Source organism: Anolis carolinensis, chromosome 4, assembly GCF_035594765.1.
Source record: "Anolis carolinensis isolate JA03-04 chromosome 4, rAnoCar3.1.pri, whole genome shotgun sequence".
Taxonomy (NCBI): Eukaryota; Metazoa; Chordata; class Lepidosauria; order Squamata; family Dactyloidae; genus Anolis; species Anolis carolinensis.
Genome location: NC_085844.1, coordinates 26,567,770 through 26,595,206, shown reverse-complemented (window position 1 = coordinate 26,595,206; position 27,437 = coordinate 26,567,770). Strand labels below are relative to the sequence as shown.

The following is a 27,437-nucleotide window of genomic DNA, read 5'->3' as shown; positions in this document are numbered from 1 at the left end:
CTTTACGTTTTTGTATAATAGACTTACCTTAAAAAACAGATTTCCATCTATTGACTGTCAGAAATATATGAACACCTGGTTCTTGGAATTACGATTTTTTTCTGTAAAGAGAAGGACGTTGTAATGTTATTGCTGAAGTACAATAATAATTTTTGTTACCAAAAGAAAGCTAACATGATTTTGTGAAGAACATCTTAAGCCAACTATTTATCTACATTGGATTTGATTTCACTTGTCAATATGGTTTTTAAAATGTCATACACTTTCTAAAATTCTAGATTCTAATCAAGCCTGTCTCACATATGCCTGATTCACCACTGTTATGAAAGGAAAAAAATGCCTATATATCTGTATCTTTTTCCACAGGAAGGCAAGAATGACTTACCTGGCAATTTAAATCAGAAAATGTGAGGGGAAATAATGAAAATCCCCATCCCCAGTACGCATATTCTTAGTAAATTTAAATGATTTTTGTCTATTATTTATATATTCCTTTTGTTTATATCCTGTCCTTTTTTCTGAAGTGGGACTTGTAAACAAAACTTAAATCTTGAAGTATCCAGTAACAGATCTTCCATGTAATACACAATTTGGCCATTTGGTGCCCATGTAATGCAGTTTGAGCTACCTGAAAGACTGTCTCTTTACTCTTCTCTGCACACCTGTCAACCAAGCAATACACATTTAGCAGGAGAGAGCAAAGCATTGAAAATTGCTTTATAAGTAACTAGCTGTGCCCGGCCTCGCGTTGCTGTGGCGAAGTATGGTGGTATGGGAAATAAAGTATTGAGGAATTGGTGGTAGTTAAGGTCAAGGGTAAAGGTTTTCCCCAGACATTAAGTCCAGTCGTGTCTGACTCTGGGGGTTGGTGCTCATCTCCATTTCTAAGCCGAAGAGCCGGCGTTGTCCGTAGACTCCTCCAAGGTCATGTGGGATGACTACATGGAGCGGCGTTACCTTCCTGCCGGAGCAGTACCTATCGATGCACTCACATTTGCATGTTTTCGAACTTCTGGGTTGGCAGAAGCTGGGGCTAACAGTGGGGGCTCTCTCCGCTCCCCCAATTCAAACCTGCGGCCTTTCGGTCCAGAAGTTCAGCAGCTCAGCGCTTTAACACGCTGCGCCATCAGGGGATATTATTTCCTAAAGGTTGTGAATATACAATATTTCTGATTGGTTTTTTTTTGTTTGTTGGAGGCAAGTATGAATGCTGCAATTAGGAAAAATGTTGGATAAGCGAATATGTTGGATAATGAGGAATTAAGGATAACCCTATTAAACATCAAATTAAGTTATGATTTTACAAATTAAGCACCAAAACATCATGTTAGACAACAAATTTGTCGGAAAAAGTAGTTCAATACATAGTAATGCTATATAGTAATTACTGTATTTATGAATTTAGCACCAAAATATCACGATATATTGAAAGCATTGACTACAAAAATGCGTTGGATAATCCAGAAAGTTGGATAAGCGAGTGTTGGATAAGTGAGACTCTACTGTAAATACTACATAGCATTACTGCGCATGGAACTACTTTTTCTGTCAAATTTGTTGTATAATATGATGTTTTGGTGCTTAATTTGTATAACGATTACCTAATTTGATGTTTAATTGGCTTTTCCTGAATCCCTTCTTATTATCCAACATATTCACTTATCCTGCCGGCCTGTTTACGTTGGATAAATGAGATTCTACTGTATATTTCTAATCTTATATTATCTGCTCAGAACTGGATTATATGAGGCCCCTTCTACACAGCTGTATAAAATGCACACTGAAGTGGATTATATGGTAGTGTGGAGTCAAGATAATCCAGTGCAAAGCAGATAATATAAGATTATAAATGGGTTATATAGCTGTGTTGAAGGGCCTTGAGTCTACACTGCCATATAATCCAGTGCAAATTAGATAATCTGTGGAAGAAGTCTAAGTGAGGCCTAAATCTGCCTGTCCCCTAACTGAAACCTGGCTGTCCCTTGGTTGCTAGGCAACGAAGTGGGCAGAGATTAGCCCTCTAAACTGGCAGCAATTGGATAAATACAATTATTGCTCTCCCTCTAATTAGGACTTTATTTTTATTTTCTTTTTGTTGTATCAACCTTGAGGCGTGGATGATGGGTTGTGCTGTCAAATTTTGAGGTTGGGGGGCCTGTACTTTTGTTGTTTTGTGAATCGCCGTGATGCCATCACTCTTTTATATATATAGATTAGTTTTAGATGCAGTTCCAAGAGAAAAGGAACTGCATCTAAAACTAAAAGACAGTTCTGCAGCGTACTCACGTGGCCTACTGGATTTTTGCAAAATGATGACAGAACAGACAGTTTCACTCCATGTTAAGACTCCAGTCACTGAAGTGAGTGGAGTCTTTTAAAATATCTTTAAAACCCACCCGGAGTGCTATAAAGTTACTGGACTGTCATCAGGGCCGTAGCCAGAAAAAAATTTCGGGAGGGGTTTTGAAAATTTCGGGGGGGGGGGGGGGTTGAACCCCTAGCACATACCCCTCCCCGCTACAAATCTGTCAATATCTGCTTGAGATAGTGCCTGGAGGGACTCTTAACGTTTTGCATCTCATAGACTTAGCATGGGGATTTGGTTAACCAGTTAAAATTCATGAGTAAACGAGATTTTTTTTATAACTTGAAAAATTTCAGGGGGGGGGGTTGAACCCCTAAACCCCCCCCCCTCGCTACAGGCCTGACTGTCATATACAAATCCCTTTTCCCCTCCCTATCTCATTGTTGTTTAAACGACCACAATAGAACACAACACAACAAGATAGCAACACAAGCCTTCACTTGAACCATGTGTTATTGCTCATCAACCTTTTAGGCTGGATCTACACTGCCCTATATCTCAGAATCTGATCCAAGATTATATGCTTTGAATGGGATTATATGAATCTACACTGCCATATAATCCAGTTCAAAGCAGATCTGGATTTTATAAGGCAGTGTAGAAGGGGCCTGAGTGAGTCTACAACCCACAAAAGCAATTTAAGGGAGTTTATATTTGAATCAGAGTGAAATTATCCCTTATTATACCATAAATTATGACTGTAAGGTAGTTAAAGGTCAGAGTAGACAATATGTTTAGTGTATATGGACAATTGGCACTTTTTATAGTGAAAGATATGGGTTGTAGTTCTAGAATTTCTCAACCACATATTTTGCATTGCAGTGTTTTTTTGTTTTGTGATTATTCACTGAAAAATAAATATATGCTTAAGTTGCAATTCTGTAGGTTATTGGGAAGCATGATGGGATACTTGCTGAATGGAAAGCATTGCAAATAGCATAAGCAAAGTGCGAACTGGTCTATGAAATGTATAATATTAGTTTGATTAGCCAAAAACTATTGGGTTGTAGAAGTGCCAAGTGGTGTCACTGGTCAAAAATATCCATAGAGGAACTGGGTAATCATCAGAAAGATTGTTTGTCGTTTATTCGTTCAGTCGCTTCCGACTCTTCGTGACCTCATGGACCAGTCCACGCCAGAGCTCTCTGTTGACCGTCGCCACCCCCAGCTCCTTCAAGGTCAAGCCAGTCACTTCAAGGATACCATCCATCCATCTTGCTCTTGGTTGGCCCCTCTTCCTTTTTCCTTCCATTTCCCCAACATCATTCTCTTCTCTAAGCTTTCCTGTCTGTGGCTGCAGTAATCTTTGCGCCTAGAAATACAAAGTCTGCCACTGACTCCACATTTTCTCCCTCTATTTGCCACTTATCTATCAGTCTGGTTGCACAAGCTCTCATAGATATCATATTGAAGATGGGAAAAGAGGAAGAACAATGGAAACTGCAGGAAAAGAAATGCCACCTGAATATTAGGAAGAACTTTCTGTCAGGGCTGTTTAGCAGTGGAATACAGTGTTCCCTCACTACTTCGCAATTCGCTTTTCGCAAACTCACTGTTTTGCGGTTTTTTAATAAACGCTAAAATAATAGTATAAATTGTAAAGTTATATTATAAATTCCTCTTACTACTTCCTTCCTAAGGAGAAGCCTAAGGAAGGAAGGAAGGAAGGAAGGAGAAACCGAAGGGAGAGAAAAGGAGGCTGAAGCAGCTTTGTTTTCGCCTCACGAGGCAGCGGCAGTGGCAGGAGCACGAGGAGGGGACAGAGATGCTACTTGTAAACAACACAAATATAGCGACCCTACTTCGTGGATTTTCACTTTTTGTGGGTGGTCCTGGAACGTAACCCCTGAGATAAGTGAAGGAACACTCTACACTCCCTCAGACTGTGGTGGAGTCTCATCTTTTGGAGATGAGACCAGAAAGCTATCTGTCGGAGGTGCTTCGATTGTGTGTTTCTGCATGGTCCTTGTGGTTTATTTCAACTCTCAGGTTTTATGATTCTATGTTAAATGATGGAAAAAGCTCAAGAGGATGATTTCAAAAGATATTATTGTCTGAAAGCATTTAGAGCTTTGTACATCAAAGCCAACATTTTGAATTATTCTGAGACACAAATGGAAAGGCAGGGAAAACCTTAACAAGGCCATAACCTGTTCTCCCGGTCTGTTTTGGTAGGTAACTTACAGCCAGATAGTCTTCAAAGGCACCCATTCATAAAATGATTTGCTGTAACTCAACTGAAATGTTTCCAGATCATGAATGGCTTATCAAAGCAAAGATCCAATAATACAGTTCTACTGGATTCCATTGCATTCCGTTGTAGAATGATAATTATTTTCCATTTTTTGTCTCTTCCTTAGCTTTTATTTGCTTCAGAAAACCACAATCATCCTCTGAATAATTTTCCAGCTTTCTATAATAGGTCTTTATGGTGTACAGTGCAGAAACGTTATGGTAGATGGGCAGTTGTGCAGCAGAATCCAGAAGAAGTACAGGTAGTCCCCGAATTACGAACATCCACTTACAAACAACTCATAATTACGAATGGGGGAGAGCCAACAGGAAGTGAAATCTACCCCTTGGAAGGAAAATTCATTCCTAAAAGAGGTTATCATGGGGAAAAGGTGTCTCCACTGAAACTTTGAGCCCAACCAGATGGGCCCAAAACATGGGACCTGTCTCAGTTTTTGCCAGAGGCGTCCAAACTGGAGTTACAATTAAGAAACACACCTGTTTGGATTTACATGCAAATTCAGCTTAAGAACAAACCTACAGGACCTATCTTGTTCGTAACTTGGATCCTGGTCCAACTGTACTTATGTTTCTTTGGATTAAGATTGAGTTTGTTATATCCCCATATAGTTCTTTAGGCTTTTTTTTTTACTATTCTAGTTGGATCTGAAGAAATGAAAAATGGAGTTGAAACTTCCCTCTTTGGTTTGGCATTTGAAAAATGATTACATTTTAAAATGAGTCCCCTCAGGGAGATAGGGCAGATTATAAATAAAGTATTATTCCATGATATAACAGCGGTGATGAAGTTAGGAAAGTCTGGGCATTTGGTTCTGCTCATTTCCTATGTGGAAAACTTCATTGGAACCTATCCATTTTTCAGTACCATGAAATAAAGATGGAATAGATATGCAAAAATAACTTAATAGACAGTCTATTAATTCATTCTTACTAATAGGTCTCACAATTGAATAATAGAAGACTTAACTGATAAAGTAAACTCTTGCAGCTTTCATTTTTATCTGCACAACTTTAACTTCAGGTAATTATTTTGGTATTGAAATGTGAACGAAGAAATTTAGGAGTTATATTGGATACCATTTGCAAAAGTCATTACAGCAGTTAGGAACATTATCGCCTAGCATATGGTGCAACCATAGCCAAAATGCCTCCTCCTGTTCCTTCAGAATATGATAAATATAGTAGAGCATGTAAGTGTCAATATTAGATAGGAGTAACCAAAAATTGCCTTGTGAAATTAGATTAAAATGCTGTTTAGTGCAACAGTCTTTAGGAATCGGAAGCACTATAGCTGACAAGCAGGACATGTGATTTACCTTAATTACCTTAACTAGTAATTGAAGGCATGCTGCATCTAAATGGAATATAGCTTTAGATATTACCTTTGTATCTGTACTAAGCACATTTGTTTCATGTTTTAAAAGGTATGTAAAGTAGTGCTGTATACCTTTAAGTCATTTATGACATGGTGATCCTATCTTGACAAAATTTGTTCAGAGGGGATTTGTCATTGCCTTCCACTGAAGCTGAGCGAGTGTAACTTCCCCAGAGTGACCCAGTAGATGTTCATGGCAACATGAGGATTTGAACTCTGGTCTCCAGAATCATAGTCCAGTGCTCAGATCACTACAACATGATTCCCTGCTGATCTATACCTTGAGGTAATCTATCTATCTATCTATCTGTCTAAAAATGTTCTGACCATTTCTACTTTAAAGTAGATAGCGAAATTACACACCCCAAACCCACAAAATTTGGCCACAAAAGACATGGTCATCCCCGCTGTGTTTAGACATCAAAACCAAAATTAAATTCCAACTGGAAGTCACTCAGAACCCCCCAGAAATGAAAACTGCATTGTGCGCATGCTCCTGGCAGCCCCCACCCTTGGAAGACATACATGCATCAAAGTCAGCTGCGTGTGAGCATCCCAACTGCCCTCTCCAAACATGGTGGCTAAGTCTCCCTCATGCCTTCTAAGTTGTGCCCTTTTTCAAAATGGCCACCGTTGCTTTTCCCTATTACTAAACAGCCCATTGTGCCCTTTCCAAACATGGCGGCGGAATCTTCTTGTCACTTCTCTATTTTTGCCCTTCTTCAAAATGGCCACCGCTGCGCCCCGCTGTTCCCAAACATTTAACCTTGCCCTTTCCAAACATGATGGGCGCTGAGGTGGGAAAAGAGGTGGCCTTGGCGGACGGGTGAGGACACTCCCGGGCCGGGGCATCCCCTCAGTGGTGCAATGAAGGGATGAGGGACAAACAAAAGCAGCCGAAAAGCCGAAAAGGACGGAGGTGAGGTGAGCCTGGTGCGGGGAGGGCATCTGCCAACATGCATGTCATGATTACTATTAAGTATTCATTATTATTATTCATAACGGGGAGGGGGGCCAGGGCAATACTGAGGACTAGGAACTTGAACTCTATTCAGCCTTTGAATACTTTTACCATGGCAGTAACTACCTTCTTTTGATACAGCTCTGTGTTCAATTCTATCCCAGAGAAAAGATACATAAATATAATAGTAATAATAATAATGTTTATACCTCTTTTATAGTATTATGTTGTTTTTATTATTTATAACCCTATATATATATATATATATATATATATATATATATATATATATATACCCTTTTAATATATACATACATACATCTATACACAAATACACATATATGGACATATATACAAACATACACACATATATACACACATAGATATATACGGTACATACATGCATATACACACACACACATATATATATACACGCATACATATATGCATATGTACACATATGTACATATCTATACATATAGACACATAACAATATTGTAACCCGCCATGAGGACAGGCGAGTAAAAATATTATTATTATTCTATACATGTAGAGACATACATACAAACACATACACATAAACACACTTACATACAGACATATACATATGTACACACATACATATACACACAAGTATATATGTATACAGACAGGCTTTGAGGCTGCAAGGCTATTCACTGCTATTCCACTAAAGCCACAGCAACGTGTGGCCGGGCACAGCTAGTGAATTCTAAAAAGTTAATAATTATTTGTCGTATTTATCTATTCATTCTCTTCACACAATCATTTTTTGTAAAGTTGGCAATATAATTCCTTAGCTGATGAAATGCTCCATAATCTTTAACTTTTCTTAACTTTTCTTATACTGCTGTTTTACTTCCCTTGTAATTTCAGTTTCCCTTTTATGTGTTTTTTGCAGTGTAGAAATCACAGTATTTAAAAATTTTAATGTACCCGCAAAATAAATTTGTATAAGAATGTTATTTTAGTTACATATATGTATTTCCTCCATGTAGGAATGGTATGTTAATTGTACATGTATGTGAAAGAATAAGCCAGTTAAAATATATCTGAAAAGATCCTATTGTAAGCTAATCTGACTTCTGAAAGTGATGAAGTTTCTAATATGGCCTCCAAGGAAGATCTTAATAATTAGGTTGGCTCATATCCGAGCATGTGCTCAACTGTAAGGTTGTATACATTTTAATGTTTTCAAGATTAACTAAAGTCTAAAATTAGTCTTGGAAATGGAATTTGTACAGTTGAGATATGTATATTTTATATACCTGCTTCCAGTTACAAATCTTGTTGCTCTATTATAGGTGAACTGAAGTTTCCAAATTGTTTTATGCCATCCTTTCATACACCATGCAGCTATAACCCAAATGGAGTGTTGGCAGACCATGAGTGACAATGGCCAAGGTATCACTGTCCAAAAGAGGAAATAGCGGGTCTCAGATGATGGAATGGACATCACTAGGGTCACATAAATGTTCAGAGCTAGAGCTAGACAGCTTAGCAGCACAAAATGTATACTTGATCCTTTCAGGGTCCAACTGTGTTGGCATGCAACAGTCCACCGGGCACCTGTTATTCACTAACACCATCTTTTTTTCTTATCAGGACTGAGATTCATTTTTTGGTTCTCATCCATTACTAATATAAGGCACTAGTTTAGCATCTGCATCTTCATCTGAGTTTGATTAAAAGGACAAATCATATGAGATACATTACTATATGGATGATGGTGCACTTGAGGTCACCCAGATGACTTTTTTTGGTGTCATGTTGATGTTATAAAGCAGTGCTTCTCAAGATTTCCATGTTATCTAATATGAGGGACCAGCAATTTCCCCCTTGTTTACCTAATGACTTATGGAGCAGCATCAGTTCCTAGAATCATAGAATTGAAAGAGACTCCAAGACCCATTAGTACAACCCCTTGCCATGCAACACACAAGTAGAACACCACTTTGGGTGAAGGCGCATCTACACTCTAGAATTAATGTAGTTTGACACTACTTTAGCTGTCATGGCTTGATGCTGTGGAATCATGGGAGTTGTAGTCTCGCAAGGTTTTCAGCTTCTGCCTAAGAGTCTTGGTGTCTTACCAATGACAACTTTCAAAATGATGCCACACAATCATTATAGAATCAAGAGCCACTGAGATGTCCACTAGAGGGAGCAAAGTTCTTTTCTTTAGGAAAATCACACTGTGTGATTATAGCTCTTTCAGTGCCAAAAGTAGTCTGGAAACCAGACTAAAATAAAGCACTAAATAAATATGAAACTTACTATGATATTGTTAATCTTCTTTCCAGTATTTGTTAACACTAAATTTGCTTTTTTATTCCTGAAGCACATTGGTTCTAAGAAGTTCTAGCAAAGGGAACTGATGTTTTATGGAGCTTTCTACTAACTAGGATTTTTTTTCATGCATTATCATTTTAGACTTCATTTATATCTAAAATCCAATATATAATGCTAAAATACAATACACATGGCTAAATTAAAAGTTACTAGCTTCTTGATTTAAATTTTGTGCTAGTGCTTTTTTGTGTTTGTAGAGATCTCCCATTAATTTGTATTTCTTCAAGAAAATGTGAAAGTGGTAATAGAGTTTTTGAATCAGATGTCAGGACTTAAATTCCAGATTTATACCCTCTGAGAAGGAAAAGGTTTCACTCTCATTTTGATTTGGGAAAGGGCTGAGCTAAGCATGTATTAAAATATTAAATGTACTTTATCATCTTGACCTTATTTGAGAGCAGAGCAATGCCAGCACTAAGCACAAGGTGGTGTTTCAGCCTTTTCTATGAATGATATTTTTGAAGAAAAAATTGTTGTAGATATGAGGTGCCTGTGTTTCAAAATAGACTGTTTTCCAGTCTTTTGAACATAAAAATGCATCACAGTTCACTCACTGTATAATTTTAATTCAAAGTTTTGTAACTTAAATTATATCTAGCAAAAGTGTAATAACACAAAAATAAAAATTGGGATTTATGGGCAGCATCTTTGAATTCGTTTCTCTAATACAGTAGAGTCTCACTTATCCAACACTCGCTTATCCAACGTTCTGGATTATCCAACGCATTTTTGTAGTCAATGTTTTCAATACATCGTGATATTTTGGTGCTAAATTCGTAAGTACAGTAATTACTACATAGCATTACTGCGTATTGAACTACTTTTTCTGTCAAATTTGTTGTATAACATGATGTTTTGGTGCTTAATTTGTAAAATCATAATTTAATTTGGTATTTAATAGGCTTCTCCTTAATCTCTCCTTATTATCCAACATATTCGCTTATCCAACGTTCTGCTGGCCCGTTTACGTTGGATAAGTGAGACTCTACTGTACATATTTGTAAATGTCATGGATAGCTGTTACCATTGTAACACATTTTATTCAAACTTAAAAACCTGGACAAAGTTAACCCAAAGATGTAATCTGGGAGTCACCAGAGCAGGTAGCTCAACTGTTTTCTCCTGGTTGTGGCAAAGCAGCCTGAGTTGGGAAAGGACACCTTATACCTTCAGCTGCCATTTAAGAATTCCAAAGCAATATTGGATCCAAGAGCAACTTGCAGTTATGATTCTACTTCTTGAGAGAAATTGTGGTCCTGTTATAGACTGATACTTTTTCCTATTAGAACCAATACTATATTGCTTGGGCTGGGTTTTATCCTGAGTTCTGGGCAATTAAAATGTCTTGATTGTGCATACTGATTACTATTGACCCAGCAGTATCATGTAGATAGAAATAGATAAAAATATAAAGTGGAACTACTGCAAAAGAGAATGACCACAAGGTAGTACCTTCAACTCAGATAGATAGCACAAAAGGATCTCATTGTGGTTGTATTGAAAGCTATCAAGAATCTTAGGAAAATCAGCTTGGTTACAACCCCCTCCTGAAGTAGGTCATCAAGCAAAATACCAAGCCAGTCCTTGTTCCAAAACAATAGTATGTCTTCAAAAGTACCTAGGGTTCTGTTGCCATCACTCTTTAACATCTTGTTGCCAAATAGCAAACTTTAGATTGGATTATAGTTATCAAAGTTAGCGAAGCCTAATGAATTTTTGTCTCTAGTGGAAAACTGCCATCAGCGTGAATGTCTGCTTATATTGGAGGGGAGGGGCGGAAAGGGGTGGGTTCATTTTTAATCTAGTTCTGAACTGTGCTATAGTAAAATAACACAGCCTGGTAACCAGGGAAATAGAGCAAAAGGAACAGAGATAATGTGTTCTGAGGGGCAGGAGGGTTCTATGGGTAGGGAGGAGCCTATAGTGGTGTTCCTGGGCAGGAAGGGAGGAGGGAGGAGGAGATGGGGTGCACGTGAGGGGGTTCTTGCTGCTCCCAGGCCATTTCAGATTGCAGTTAGTTTGGATAACCCAGGAGTCAAGCCCCTCTGGGTTGAAAATGCTGCTGTTTAATTTCAGGTTGATGAATGGTAGAACAACTGCCATCCAGGATCTGATCCTGGATGAGCATGCCGACCTGGCCTGCATCACAGAGACCTGGCTGGATGTGATGGGGTGTATGTGTTAATCTTGCCCAGCTCTGTGTGCAGCATCAAGCGAGACCTGGGGGCTGGGGAGGAGGGTTGCAGTGGTCTATCAGGATATCATCCACTTGACCAGGTGTCCTGTCCCAAAGTTGGCCACTTTTGAGTGTGTCTACCTAAGGGTGAGTGACCGGGACAGAACAGGGATTCTGTTGGTGTACCATCCACCCTGCTGCTCAACAGTCTACCTGCCTGAGCTATCTGGAGTGGTCTCAGGTCTGGTGTTGGAGTCTTGGTGGCTAATAATGCTGGGGGACCAACATCTATTCCGAGACCACGGTGTTGGGAGCGGCTCAGGATTTCATGGTCACCATGACAACCATGTTTCTGTCCCAAATGGTTTCTGGCCCCACCCATAGTGCTGGACACATCCTTGACTTGGTCTTTTGTGCGGGGCAAGATGACGGAATTGTGGAGGAACTATCCACAGTTCCTTTGTCATGGACTGATCACTATCTGTTCAGGTTTAGACTCACTGGGGCTCTAAACCTCTGCAGGTTTAGAGGACTGATTAGGATCTGCCCCAGGAAACTTATGAATCCATATGGATTTCAGATGGCTCTTGGAGATTTTCCTGTCTCCTCAGTAGGTGATTCTGTCAAAGCTCTGGTGGACCTCTGGAATCGGGAGGTGACCAGGCCGGTTGACACAATTACTCCCGAATGTCTCCTTTCTCAAAGCAGAGTCAAATCAGCACCCTGGTTATCCCAGGAGCTGGAGACAACGAAGCAAGTGAAATGGAGACTACAGCTGTTTTTGCGGAAATCTCGCAGCGAATCTGACTGAACATGGTCTAGAGCATTTTTAAAAGCCTATCCTGCGGCAATGAAGGTAGCATAGAAATCTTTTGCGGCTGCCAACATTGCATCTGCAAAGAACTGCCTGGCCAAACTGTTTTGAGAGGTTAGAGGACTGTTACACCCTGTCCCTCAGGCAGGGTACCCTAACCACTCAACGGCTCGTTGTGAAAAATTTGCAAGGTTCATTGTAGATAAAGTCGCTCAGATCTATTCCGACCTAGATGCCAGAGTTGATGCAGGTCTTTGTACAGATTTGAGGTAAAGGACATGTGGGATATTGGGATATTATTTATAAAACATCAGACTAAAATATGCTCAATAACTGGGTGTTATATAGGCAATTGGGAAATATATTTAAATTCACATAAAATGATCCAGAATATTTTTTTGATTAAACAAATCAGGGATAGAGTTTGGGTTCCGAGGAAAACAAATATCTTCTGAAGGGTTCCATGACTGAAAAAGCTTGGAAACTGCTGCTCTAGCAGTACATTCCCTTTGGAGCAGAATGAATCACAATCGCATTGTGATTTTGTTTTTAATGTTAGTCCTTAGTAGCATGAGATTCTTAGTTGTTTTTCCTGTTGTCAACAACTGCTCTGTGTTCCTATCATGAAAATAATTATACAGGGATTTAGTTACAATTCTTTGGTATAAGAATGGGATCTAGATTTAAAATAATAAATGAATTAGTAGACTAACAAATTCTGACACGCTGAATGTGAAATCATGTTCTCTGTACCTTTTGGTACACAGTTGTTCATACACTAAGAAACCAATCTCTGTTCTTTGACAAATGTATTTGTGGACTTCATGTATTTTCAAACATGTGCTCTCATATTCAATTTATTCTTTTTGGTATATATTTTGAAATGCAATGTGAAATCTAATGAACCCTATGGAAATAATGATCAGACATTGGTTAAATCATGACAATTGTACTCAAAGTTTAAAAAGTGAGAAGTGTTGCAAAACTGCATTTTAATTATTTGAGTTACGCCTAGCTACAGAGCTGCTTTTTGTATAATAGTCTTTATATAAACGTGAAAAAAGCTCAATTCATTATTTTGTAATCAAGTTGTGGAACTGCGATTTTGTTTTGTTTCCACTTGTAAATGGTGCCATCATGTTAGATAGGTTTCTAGGAACACTTCCACAATCACTCATACTGGTTTACTACTAAATCACTCTTTTAGAATTGTCCCATGGCCTATCTGCTTATTTAATATAGAGTTTACAATTTTGTTTTGGCGACAGGTCCTTTACACACAATCTTTTCTGTCACTCCTACAGAGAATGAAGAAAGATACACTTTCTATTTATATGTGTAAATATGCACATAGGTTCAGTGATCTCACCTCCAGGTTTAGAGACAATATGTCTCTGAGTGCCAGTTGCTGGGGAGCGACAGCAGGGGAAGGCAGTTGCCTGCAAACCAGCCTTATGGACTTCCTGAAGGCATCTGGTTGCCCATTGTGGGATACAGAATGCTTGACCAGACATACCTTTGGTTTTAGCCAGCAGGGCTCTTGTTATTTTATATTCTGATGAGTGACAAAAATATGTCAATCCATTGTAATTGTGGCACTTTCATGTCAATCAAATCATAGATGGAGAAAATTTTTCTTGGAACAGGTATGTCACAATGTAAACACCTTTATTGGAAAATAAGCTCCACTGAAGATATTACTCAGTCCTTTTGAGCAAGCCTGCATATGTGTTGTATTTTCTTCTGTACATGGCTCCTGTTCTTGTATCTGATCCCTCCTTTTGATTAAACACATTATGAGACTTCTTGAATGAATGGTTTTTCTTTGTATTTTTAAAAATAAAACCATAGTAATATAATCTTCAGTGTTTTTGAGAAGGTGATAGTCACACACCTGTTTCTAGAAAAGGGGGTCTATATTTGGTACATATTTGGTGTAAACATTTTTCTGTTCTTGCTTTTGTTTAAGAAAGTAATTTACATTTCCTCTACATGTTACACGTAGGTAATGTGGGTATGTAACTCGTGCCGAAAACAACAAGAAATCCTCACAAAATCCGGAGCCTGGTTTTATAATAGTGGAACGAATACACCGCAGAAGTCTGATCAAGACGTTTTTAGAGGATTGCGGAACGAAGAAGCACCTCAGGAGAAAAAAGCAAAGCTGCAAGAGCAATCCATATCAGCATTGGAACGAGGTAGATCTCAAGGGCTCACAAGGCAAGAGTCCATAAACGGATCAGGAGGAAAGGTGGCAGGTGACACAGCAGATAGGTAAGAAGTCGGTTCATTTTATTATTTCAGAGAGAGATGTTATCCATTTTTAGTCAGATTACCTTTTAAAGTTTTAGTAATTATTTTAACGAATAAGAATAGAAGAAGGAATTTGATGGTTTTCCAAAATATACAGCCTGTTGTTATTTCCTTTGTTTACAATTTATATCAGGATAGTGATATGAAAGAAAGGATTTGATTGTGAATTAGTAAGAGCTCCACATGCTTGTAGAATGAAGAGGACTCAAATGTTTTATACTGGTTTTACAGTATACATCCGATGAGAGGTACATGGGAATGAAATAGTAATAGCTGAATTTCCTTTAGAAATCTCAGGTATTTATCTCTCTGTTTACATACATATTCACTTACTTACATACATATATTTGAGCTTCCCCAATGTAAGAGGTCAGAGGAAATCACTAACATGCAGAATTTATTTGAAAACAATGTAAAAGATTTTCATTTTCATAAACTGTAAGTGATCGGCGTTATTTACTAATGCTACATTTGTGTTATTCTAACTCTTTGGAAAAACCTTTTCTATTTTTCTATGAAAAATCATAGAAATGACTATATATGAATCTAAATGTTAAAACACATTCATATCTGCCTACTTTATCACGTTTCTGAATGTTTTGTCATTTTTTATGCATTGGTGTTGATTCTCAACAAAATTCAGACTGTTTTGGGATCATTTTGCTTATTCCCGGACCTCAGTGGGCTGGACACTCTTCTAGCTCCCTAACTTACCCATTAACTCTAATTTTGGCAAGTAGCACATTTGGAGGGATATGGTTTGCCATTTGCATTTTATTTTAGGCCATCACAGTTTCTGATCTAAAAAAGTTTGCTTTATAAGTAGGAAGTAAGGATCAGTCAGTTTCTGGGGAAAAATGAAGCTATTTCAGAGTTTGAAACAGGCCAGGAGTGGCTGGGTTGCTTTAAATAGCCTTTAAATGGCAATTCTACCTCTAGGCTTTTGTGATTGTTCTTTGCCTTCTTTTGTAAGTATTTCTTTTAGCACTGGTTGCTCAAAAGTGATTTGGATAGGGTTACTCCCTGATCAGCGAGAATTTATCCAGATTCTAGAAATGGAGAGCAGTTCATTGTTTGGACCATAAACTAAACTGGATTCCAAGCATATTTTAAAGTATGTTTCCAGTCCCTCTGCATACTGAGATGCAAGAGAACAATTGCAGTCCTATTGTTTTGCAAGAAAAGTGCTAGCTAGTCTCTTTCAGTGCTGACTGAACATTCACAATCTCATTGAGATTTAAAGTTATCCTCTTCCAGTCCCCAGGGAAATGTTGCAATTTGAAGAAAAGCCTATTCTCTCTGTAGGTATGCTATGTTTTAATTGATTATTTTATTTGATTGTTGTATCTTTGTTTTTAGTTTATTGATATGTGTTTTAAACTGTTATACTTTGTCTCTGTTTGGGCTGCGCCCCATGTTAGCCGCCCCGAGTCCTTTTGGGGAGATGGTGGCGGGATAGAAAAATAAATTATTATTATTATTATTATTATTATTATTATTATTATTATTATTATTATTATTATTAGGTCTGCGCTATTATCAAGAAATGTATAGAACCAAACCAGTTGTCAACCAGAGGAAAGGTGGAATTGGGATAATAGATAGAAACTTATTGTAGCAGATAGATATTTGCTGTGGATCTTAGATTTCTGATAGTTTAAAATTAAACTAAAATTAACTCTTTTCAGAAACAATAGTTCATATGTACTTGTCTTATCTGTAAGTATATCCTTTTGCCATAATTCTTACCGAGTTAAATGGGGGTACTCATGTGTAAAGGAGCAATGCAAATGAAATTTACACATTTACATTTATTAGTATTCTATTCCATCACGTTTGTGAGTGTGTGCACGCATCCAAGTCGCCTGTTGACCTATAATGGCCCCATAGGGTTTCATAGAGTTTTTTGAGGCAAGGAATGCTCAGGTATTAAATGCTGTTTAAAATGCCTCCAGCATATTCAGCTGACAAATCTCCTCTGGCAGGTCATTCTACAATCTGGGGTGACTGAAGTAAATGTCCTCTGGGTAACAGTTGTCAATCTAGTTTTATCTGACTGAAGTCGATGTTCTCTAGATGACCTGAGCGTACAGGGTAAATTGTATAGGAGAAGGCGATTCCATAGGTAACTTACGTCCAAACCATACAAGACTTTAAAGGTAAAAACCAATACTTTATACTTTGCCAGAAACTAATTGATAGTCAGTGGACTGATTTTAATATTGGTCTAACATGATGACTCTAATCTGGCTAACTTTTTTTGAATGAATTGAAGTTTCTGAACTTGGTACAGAGCTAGCCCAATGTACAGTGCCTTCCAGAAGTCCAACCCTGAGGTTTCCAGAACATCTATTACCACCTTTAATTGCTCAATTCTTGAAAGGTGAACAGCTGGAGAAAAGGAGAGGTTGACAGTAAGAACATTTAGAATATTTATACTTCACTCTTCAAAAACAAAAGGTTCCCAGTACAGCATACAGTTAGCTGGTTCTCTACCCCTAGGCTTGCAATCTAAATAAGACACCACACAAGAAAATAGGATGATGGAGTTTCTAGCTGCTCTCTGTTGTCATCAAAGGCCACTATAATGTGAGTTGAAATGTAGAGGGAGAGGTCTCATTGCAGTTACAAGGGCCCAGGCATGAGAAGACTGTGATGGGCCATTCACCTCCTTCAGAGGCTACTGTTGTGCATAACAAAAATGGTAAGAAGCCAATCATATTATACAAATGTCCATAGGATGCACATGTTGCTGGTGGATTTGGGGAACAGGTATATGTAGGGCTTCTTTCCAAAAGGTACCAAATCGATTTGAACAAATATTGCAGGAATTGGAAAAAATGTGCTGATGGTATGCATTTTTTTTAATTTGATACATTTTGGAAACAAACTCCACATATGGGAACTTTAGGTGGGAAGGGACTGAATGGATTGAATATGTCAGAATCAGCATAAAGTTCTGAAGAGCCATTATGTAAAATTTGTTCAATAATGCCTTTTCTACATCTATGTGTGTGTGAGAGTGCATGCATGCATTTCTCACACACTGAACTATTTTAGCTTGGCTTTGACTTTTTTTGTCAGAGCCAAGCTTTTTGAAAGAGGCCTCTCCAGGCCATAAAACAGCTTTGTGTATGTGTGTGTGAGAGAGAGGGAGGGGGAACCATGGCAAAATTGCCTCTCACACAGTTTGAGGGTACAAGGAGTATTTTGAATTTTTAAAAAATATTTTAAAAAATATTTGGAAGCTGTGGGACAGATGCGGCCCTCCCTCATCTAGTAAGGAGTGTGTGTATCCCCTAGACCTTGGGCAGTTGGCCAACATGGTTATATACATTTTATTTATTTACAACATTTATACTCCACCCTTCTCACCTGAGGGGACTCAGGGCGGCATTGTAACCAAGGAGGGGTTTAAACTTTGGACTTCTTGTTTGAAGTTTAGTATCTTATTACATTAGGGGCGTACATGGTAGACACTATGGCTGGATAGCGCGGTTTGAATCTCTGCTCAGCTGTGGAAATTAACTGAGTGACTTTTAGTAAGTCTCACTCTCAACTTTAGAGGAAAGTAAAGGCAAATCACCTTTGAATAAATCTTGCCATGCAAACCCAGTGATAGGTTTACATTAGGATCACCACAAGACAGAAATGATTTGAGAGCACACAGCAACAAATCCTATTATATTTACCGGCTTTCTCAGATCAATAGCTACTGCATAAATGATGTCAAGGCTAGAAAAAGGAGATAATTTGTGGTAGAAAAATAATGGAACAATTATTGTACTCATTTTGTGTAATAAGAACAGTTGCATAACATTTTTGCTACCTGGGGCACTTACATAAGGGAATATCAGGTTAGGACATACTGGTTATGGATCTTTGGAAGCCCTGAGAATTTGCATTGGTTATGGAGCCTTTGTTTAAATTTTATTTACTAAAATACCTTCAACATCTGGAGCAATTTTGCCATATTTCCGACGTGTGTGTTAAAACTACACATTGAAGGAAGTCTCTCTTGGGTTTGAAGTTTGTCTCTCTGTTTCTTGATAGGGTACTTACATTTTTCATTTTGCTGTATGTCAAAAAGAAAATTTTAGTATCACAGATTTAAGAGGATCTGATAAGCTCAATGGGACTTAATTTTTAACAGGAATTTATAGGATTGCACTGGAATCTCTTTAAATTTCAAAGTTGACATTCTCAAGGTTCTAATGGAGATCTGTAGGTTTCATAAACTGCCTCATTGGCTATATTTAGTTTACATATAAGCTACATTAATATCTTATATTTAAAATAATGATGTTTGAATTTCTAGTCAATGCAATCTTAATTGGCTATTTAAATTTAATTTTGAACCCCTTTTAGCTCTGATTATCCTCACTTCAAACTATTTGAAAAGTGCAAGCAAATCATGCCTTCTTACTAGCACCTACTAAATTGAATTGCTTTTTAAAAATTTCCTGCTCATTGTCCTTTGCTCTATTTTCAGCTGACAGGTCGAATACTGATTGGTTCCAAGGGCTCTTTAGTTATATTCATTATTATGAGAGACTGAAGACTATGTCTGCCAGCTAAACACACTGTTAAAGGGTGATACCACAAGATTATTCATTGCTCCTATTTTTTCTTAATTATGTACTAGAAATAGAATTTGCTGGCCTTTTTATTGTTATAAAGAGGACAATAGAGTTTAAGGGGTACAATTCTGAGTGTTTGCCTCTCCTATTGTAGATGCACCAAGACTGTAGATGTGTTGTGAGGAGAAATATAAGTACCTTTCTAGTCCAGATTTTGGCACAATTATTAACAGATATTCAGTTGTAATAAAAATGAGCACAGCTTTATTCCGTTTTTGTACTTGGAAAGATACAGTGTCCAGTGTGATTTTCACCTTGAAAAACAGGCAGTGATTATCTTAGATTAGAAGCTCAATACTCATGAATCCTTTTTATTAACTAGAACACTTAAATAATTGATCAGCCAACTGTACAGTCAATGTAGATTCAGGTAAGTATTATTTAGTTATCTAATTTTTTATTTGAGAATCATTTTATAGAGCTTACAAAATTATTGAATGCTTTCTAAAGTAACCAATACCATCCTGAAAAGGATTATGGCAATGACAGTGTTTACAACTTTTAAAAGTTTGAAACAAAAGTTTGAATTCTGCAGCCTGTATGTAATATTCATCCCCTCCCCCAACAGGAGGTCTTTACACTGGTCTGGAATTAAGACAAGAAAATCGATCATTATGTTAGCATTCAAACTAGGAAGGAATACTTCAGCTAGGCTTCACCATGTATCATGTGTTGTATGAACAGAGATCTGAAGACCTTTGAGGATTTTTGTCCAATTTTTTCCCAGTATCCCCACTTCCACAAAAGGGGGGGGGGACTGGAAAATTTTTTGATGCTTCTGAGTCACTTTTCTGGGATGGGGCTTGAAAGTACTGTTCTTCAGTGGCTCCGTTCTTTCTTGGAGGGACGGTCTCAGACTCTTTGGTCATTGGTTTGTGGGGCCCCTTAGGGTTCTGTTCTGTCTCCAATACTATTTGACATCTATGTGAAACCGTTGGGAGAAGTCATCTGGAGTTTTAGAGTGCAGTAACAACTCTATTAGTCCTTTCCACCCAATTCCAAGGAAACTGTTCCAGTGCTCAACCACTCTCTGGCAGCTTTAATGTACTGGATGAGAGCAAACAAATTGAAGCTTAATGCAGACAAAACAGAGGTGCTCCTGATTAGTTGAAAGACATATCTGTGAATAGGGATTCAACCTGTTGTCACACTTCCCTGAAAAATGCAAGTTTGCAGTTTGGGGGTACTTCTGGATTGGGCTGTGAACCTGGAGACCCAGGTATCAGAAGTGTCCAGGAGTTAAACCTGGAGAAGTCGGTTTTGGACACCATGGTACATGCCTTGATTATATCTTAGTTGGACTAATCCATGTAGGATTGCCTTTGAAAAGTGCTCATAAACTTCAGTTGGTTCAGATAAAAACAGCAAAACAGCTAACTGGGGTTGGCTATGGGGAGCATACAGCCCCCCTGTTGCAACAGCTCCACTGGCTGCCAACCTGTTTCTGGGTACAATTCAGAGTGCTGGTTTTCACCCATACAGCTTCGGTTCAGGTTATCTGATGATAGTATTTTTTTCTATAAACCTGTCAGATGTCTATGATCAGTTGGGTAGGACTTTATCTCTGTTCCAACAGCCACTCAAGTGTGTTTTGTGGGAACAAGGGAGAGGGCTTTTTCAGTGGCTGCTCCCAGACTCTGGATCTCCCTCCCAAGAGAGGCCAGGAAGGCCCCATCCCTGCTTGCCTTCCACAAGCAGGTTAAGACATTTCTGTCCAGTAGACATCATCACCGTTATTATTGTTATGGTGTATACCATATACTGCTGAGGAGGTTGTGGGTGGGATTCTGTAGAGGAAGGGGAGTTTTAAATGTGATTTTAATTGTATTTGTTATATTTAAATTGTATTTAACCTATCCACACGGTATTAATTAATTGTTTTATTTTTCATTTTTGTATTTGCTTTGTTTTAAACTGTAATCAGATTGTGTGGTTGTTGAATCTCCATGGGAAGAAAGGTGGGTATAAATAAACTAAAAAAGAGGAGGAAAAAAAACCCCATTGTCTCTGCAGCATACTACTGTTCCTGTAAACATGCTCATGGGATTGGAAATATTTCCTTTGTGCTGAGGTATAATGGTATATGTTCCCCTGTGACATCAGAGAGACTTTAGCTTGATACATTTTAACCCAAAATTGAATTTTTAGTACTGGTTGCCTTAATAATAATAATAAAACTTTATTTATAACCCGCCACCATCTCCCCGATGGGGACTCGGGGCGCCTTCAGTGAAGTGAGGTGTAGATAATTCTAATTGTTTTAATTGCTTCTTAATATCTTAGCAGTGTAAACATTTTGCTTTTGTATGGAACATGAGACTGTAAATTATAGAACAAAGAGGAGCTTGGCAAGGTTAATGACACAAGAATAAGAAATTAAAAGAAAAAGAAGCAGGAATGAACAGAAGGACTGGAAGAGCCCAAAGAAGACCCTGAAAGTAATGAATAAAAACTGTGCTGTTCTGGCATTTGACATTCTTTATATCATTTTCTCCATCAAGTCATGGATTTTGAGTATTGGTAAATTATTAATAGAGAACATTAAAATAAAACCTCATGAATGACTGGAGTTTAGAGCTAAATATAGACATTTCTTTCCTAAAGGAGGTTTTTTGGACGTTTGGTTTCTGATAGTCACAACATGCTTTGTCAGTGTGTTCTTGTCCCTGAGCCAGAAAGCTTACCTGTCCTTCTGGCTCACATGCAAAGTGAATATTATCTGAACAGATAATTTTTGAAAAGAGCAACTAACATAACGAATGTACAGACACAAATAATACACATACATGTTAATCCTAATATGGTACGTTTAAGATAAAAGTGTTATGGAGCTTCTTTGAGTAGGGAAGATACAAACTAGATCGAAACTTAGTGGTCCCATTTGGATCTAATTTTGTCTTGTGTTACAAGAATGGGCTACAGTGAGCCTTGGGTTTGCATGCTGATCCTTTTGAAATGCATCTGCAGGCATAATTCAAAAGCTTTTATTTCCTTTTTAGATTACTTTCACTTTATTGTGAAATCTGAATCTAAGCAAATTATTTATAAACGTTATTTGTTGAAATAAATCTACTTCTAGTTGAGATTAACCGTATTTTATGTGCTTTACTGCAATTAAAATAGAAGTGGAACTTTTTGATCTCTTCCTATTATTCTGGGGCAGGGGACCAGTTCAAGGCTTACAGCAAGTAATTTTTGTAACACCATGGGTTAGCATTATGTGTCTTGTCAAGGCCATCTGATTCACTTCATGATTGACTAGGGATATAAATATTCAAGTTTTGTTTTTAAATAGACAAGATTGCTGTGGTTTCACCATAAGAGGGCAGCTAAACCCTGTGGAAAAAAAATTAAGAGGGATAAGCAAGAAATTATCATAAATATGGAAATAATTTTAAAATCAAGAATGGGAGTAAATAAATTTATAATAAATATAATCTCAATAAAGAGGAGGGGCTTAAGAATGGGTTATGAATCAAACCTAAAAGGAAATGATAGTGATGAGAGGAGTGAAGGACATTGCACACAGCAAAATCTGACAGATGGGTGATAAAGCATTGTGTATACATCCTAAAATTAGTGACAGTCCTCACTTATATACTATTTCTCACATAAATTTTAGCGGGGCTGGGAGTAGTAGTTACATTTTAACTTGTTCTACATATCAGTATTAAATTGCTTCAAATGCAGATCTTTTCATCCCCATTTCACTGCTAGTATTTAAATTGATTTAATGCTAGCAGTGAATTTTTGGATACATTGAAGTGATATATGTATTCAAAAGTATGTAAAAGAAAAGACAGGAATACCAGAGTAGCGGTGATAGGCCAGATGTGGGATACATTTAGATTGGTAAAATAACTTTATTTTATTTCTAAAGAGATATCTTCCCACATATCTTCATAGGATCTTCCGGGTATCATATGGCATTAAAAAGTGCTCACCAAACCAAAGATATGTCATAAAAATAAATACTATTAGGAGACTAGTTAAAATTGGTCATATACTTGTGGTTTAAGTTGAAGTTGTGATACACAAATAAAGAAATACGGTGTTTTGGCTTAGTAAATGGGACAGTGTTTGTTATGGTTGAGCCTTATGGCTCTAATACTGGGAGACGTGGTCGTAAGACTCCTCGAGAGTCAGACTCTCTTGAGGAGCGAGAGAGGAAACGGCTGCGGGATATCTTTGCAGAATCAACTGACGAAGACTCCTTTGAGGGTTTTACCGAGAGAATGGAGGAAGAGGTGGTTAGCTCAGAAGAGGATGACATGGAATGGACTCGTGTGAGGGAGGATTTGGGTGTTCCTGGTAATGATAGCATGGGAAGCGACTGGCGGGTTGCAGGATCGGACCCGTGGACGAGCTGGAGGGATGGAACGGGATCCACAGCTGGGGATGCTGTGGGGCGTAGTCAAAGATGTTTTAGCTCTGATGAGGATGATGATGATGAGGCACCTGGAATTAGGGTAACAGCTGATAGCGATGAGGAGTTGTAACTGGCATAAAATGGGGTCTTGAATCCAGGGCTAATTGCGTTGGGCAAGGTAATCTGGACGAACGCTTGGGCTCTTGTTGGGAATTTCCTGAAGACGGGTGTGTTTCGTTTGCTGAATACCTTGGACCTCCGTCGTCTTCTTGACGGACATTAATTGCCTATTCTGGATTGACGTTGGACTGACTGACTGACCACGACCTCGGACTACCCTTTCTGTGGCCTTCGGTGGAATTGGTGAACCGAAGACATCTGTACCTGGCTATCGACCTCGGACCGGATTGGGACCCCGCTGACCGCTGCAACCCTGATTGATGTGTTTGGACCCGGAGTTCGCCCGCTGCACGGAGGAGTAACAACTTAGTTACTCAACCACAGCTGCTGAGTAGCAGAGAGGAATCTGCTGCCAGAATTTATGTTTTATTGAATCTTTGTTTACCAGTTTTTGTTTGTTTAAAGTGCCAGGCTGAAGTAAGCATTTTTGGTCTAACCCGGATTAAACTCTCGTTTAATCCGGTTATTCTTTTGAACCATTTTTGAGTGACTTTTTATATTGAAGGCGAGTGTTTGCCTAGCCCTTTGCTTTTTACGGGCATCTTTTGGTTCTGTATCTTTAATAAACTGTGTTGAATCTTATCTGGTGGCGTTCTGTCTGTGACAGTGTTTCTACTGTTTCAAAGCTGGAACATTTATGGCAAACCATTGTGCCTCCCATCTATAACCTGAGCAAGAGCTTTCCAATCCTGAAGCAGGCAAAAATCCATCTTAACAGATGGATAGTGCTCTTGGGTATTCGGTGACATTCTATGCATAGGAAATGTGTGGTTGTGATTTTCATATAGACATATTGGAAATGTTATTTATTCCTAGATAAAAAAAGAATATTGAAACATGTTAGCTTAATCCAAGTGATAAAATATATTGATCCTCTCTCACTGTTCTAATAAAAACTCTTCACAAAACACAGTACCCTTGGCACTACAGAAAGAAAAAAAAGGTTAGTATTGTAGGGAGAGGTATTATGTGAGCTCCATGCATGAAATGTATCACATATGTATAACCTATGTGTACCCTACATATACCCAATCATATTCAATGAATTTACTTAATCCCAAGGCTTTACAAGTTGCCCTGAATCTCCTTCCACTGCAAATTGTCCCCACTGATTTTAGTGTTAGCAAAATCTCTCTAATCGATGAATGTGTCTATGACACTAACAGAGATTGCTCTTTTTCCATTGGTATATCAATGAGTAAATCCTTTGAACAGGGGTTTGTAGACCACTGGGGCACAAGAAGCCCCCAACACTGATTTTGTAGCCCTTGACCTGTTGAAACCCCCCTGATTTCCACTTTCTGCTCAAATTAAAGGGCGAATGGGCTACCTTGGAAGTATCCAGAAGCAGGAATTCATCTTTTAAATTGGTTAACACCCCACTCATACTATTCAGCCTCAAAAACCCACTATTTTTTAAAAAGCATGTGAATGTCTGATCATTTTCAATTTTGTATCTTTCCCCCATTTTGGGGAACTTATTTTATAGTTACAGTGTTCCCTCACTACTTCGCGGTTCATTTTTCGTGGATTCGCTCTTTTGCGGGTTTTCAGTAAACTCTAAGAGACTATTATAAATCATAAAAATTACAATTTACAGCCTAAGGAAGGTAGGAAAGAGAAGCCAAAGGGAGAGAAAAGGAGCCCAAGCAGCAACGGGAGGAGAAGGAGGTGATATATTAACACACAATTGGTTGATAAAGACTTAAAATAGTGTATAACTACTAAAATAATATATAAATATTAAAATAAATATATTGCCCCTACTTCGCAGATTTTCACTTATTCTGGGTGGTCCTGGAACCTAACCCCAGCGATAAGTGAGGGAACACTGTACTGTGGTCCCCAGAGGTAGTAAATATAGGCCCCTGAATCTGCTGCAGTTGTCCACCACTGTCCTTGGTGCTGAAAATTATGGTCATTCCTGATGTAGACTGAGCTTCATATGTAGGCTATATTATTATTATTATTATTATTATTACTATTATTTATTTACAGTGTTTATATTCCGCCCTTCTCACCCCGAAGGGGACTCAGGGCCGATCACATTACACATATAAGGCAAACATTCAATACCTTGACATAGAACAAAGAGAAAGACAAATGCAGGCTCTGAGCTGGCCTTGAACTCATGACTTCAGAGTGATTGGTCTCAGCTGGCTGCAGCTGGCTGCTCACCAGCTTGCGCCACAGCCCGGGCCTATAGAAAGTCCTTACTGATATTGTGCCCCCGTGCTTCATTTACGTGTGTGTGTGTGTGTGTGTGTGTGTGTATGTATGTGTGGCATAAAGGCATATCTTTATCACACATGCTGGGTATACAATATTTCCTAGATGGAAATTATCTTTGTTCAAAAATCTCATTACAGTGCAGTACTGCAGCATTATTCAAAATGTAAACTTGATCAGACTTGCTACCTTTTGATTGAAAATATATTCCCCCCCCCCCCAATTATAGCTCTACATCAATAATGGGAAATGTGTTTGTTAATACCCAACATTATAAGGTTCTACGTTATACTAAACTAGCTCAATAGTTCATATAACTCTATGTTGCCAACCCAGACAGGCAATATCTTCCAGATCCAACTTTATAATAGTTTTCAAAGAGTGGTTTCCCTGTTTTATTGCTTGGAGTTGTGAATAATATAACTACTTTTTTCTCATTGAGCTATTCCAGTTTATATGTAAAACATGTTTGAATAAGTAGCAGGATGGAAGGCCATGTAGATTGGGACCAGAAGACAAAAATGATGATTTTATTCCAAAGAGTCATAGAAGAGTCAGATACTGTTTATGTGTAACCATAATCTATAACCATAAAAAGCATTTCCAGTTAAAATACTTAAAGAAAATAGCATTAAAAGAAAAAAACCTCAAATCAATAACAGCCAGGAAATACCAGATATTAAATTACTGTCGTGCAATCAGCAATGGAGCGGCATAAATAGAAAAAACATAAAAACTCTATGGATGTTTATTTTGTAAGTCACATTGTGTTCACTGGAGCCAACATCTAGCTAGTTGGGTGCAGAATTGCAAACTCACATGTGGATATTCCTTACTAGATTATTGTTCCATAGGTTTTTCTTGGTTGAAAAAAAAAAGCTAAAGTGTTCATTAAGTAGAACAGAAAAGGAGTTCTATGAAATCATCACTCTTCTGCTTTAATAACTATAATTGGTCCTTAACACATTCTGTTTTTGTCAACTGCTGTGTACACAAAAAAAAGTGTGACCTAATTCACATTGCTATCCGGAGGCCCCTCTAATTAGAGTGAATTACAATAATCACATTTTATTGTAACAATTAAATCAATTACATATGTGTATGAGTACAATGAAATTAATATGCTGTCTATCTTTAATAGAAGCAAATTGGCTGTTTGTGTGTGCAGATGTGTTCCTTCAAGTCATCTGCTGACTTATGGCAACCCCATTAATTTTATAGGGGTTTTTTTTTAAGGTAAGAATACTCAGAAGTAGTTTTGCCAATTCTTTCCTCTGAAATATAGTCCACAGCACCTGATTTTCATTGGTGGTCTCTCAACCAAGTAATAGTAAAGACTGACCCTGCCTATTTTCGATCAGGTTGCATCTGAGTATATTTCCACCCATATTC

The 27,437-nt window shown here is 38.0% G+C and overlaps 1 protein-coding gene across 17 annotated transcripts in view; it reads left to right on the top strand.

The window, feature by feature from the left end:
• Positions 1 to 27,437, top strand: part of rims2 (regulating synaptic membrane exocytosis 2) — a 434,045-nt gene that overhangs the window by 99,313 nt on the left and 307,295 nt on the right. For all 17 annotated transcript variants that reach the window (XM_062980098.1, XM_062980109.1, XM_062980104.1 and 14 more), the window contains one exon: positions 14,320 to 14,588. In XM_062980098.1, the coding sequence (XP_062836168.1) occupies positions 14,320 to 14,588 (269 nt within the window). The remainder of the gene's footprint in view (positions 1 to 14,319; positions 14,589 to 27,437) is intronic.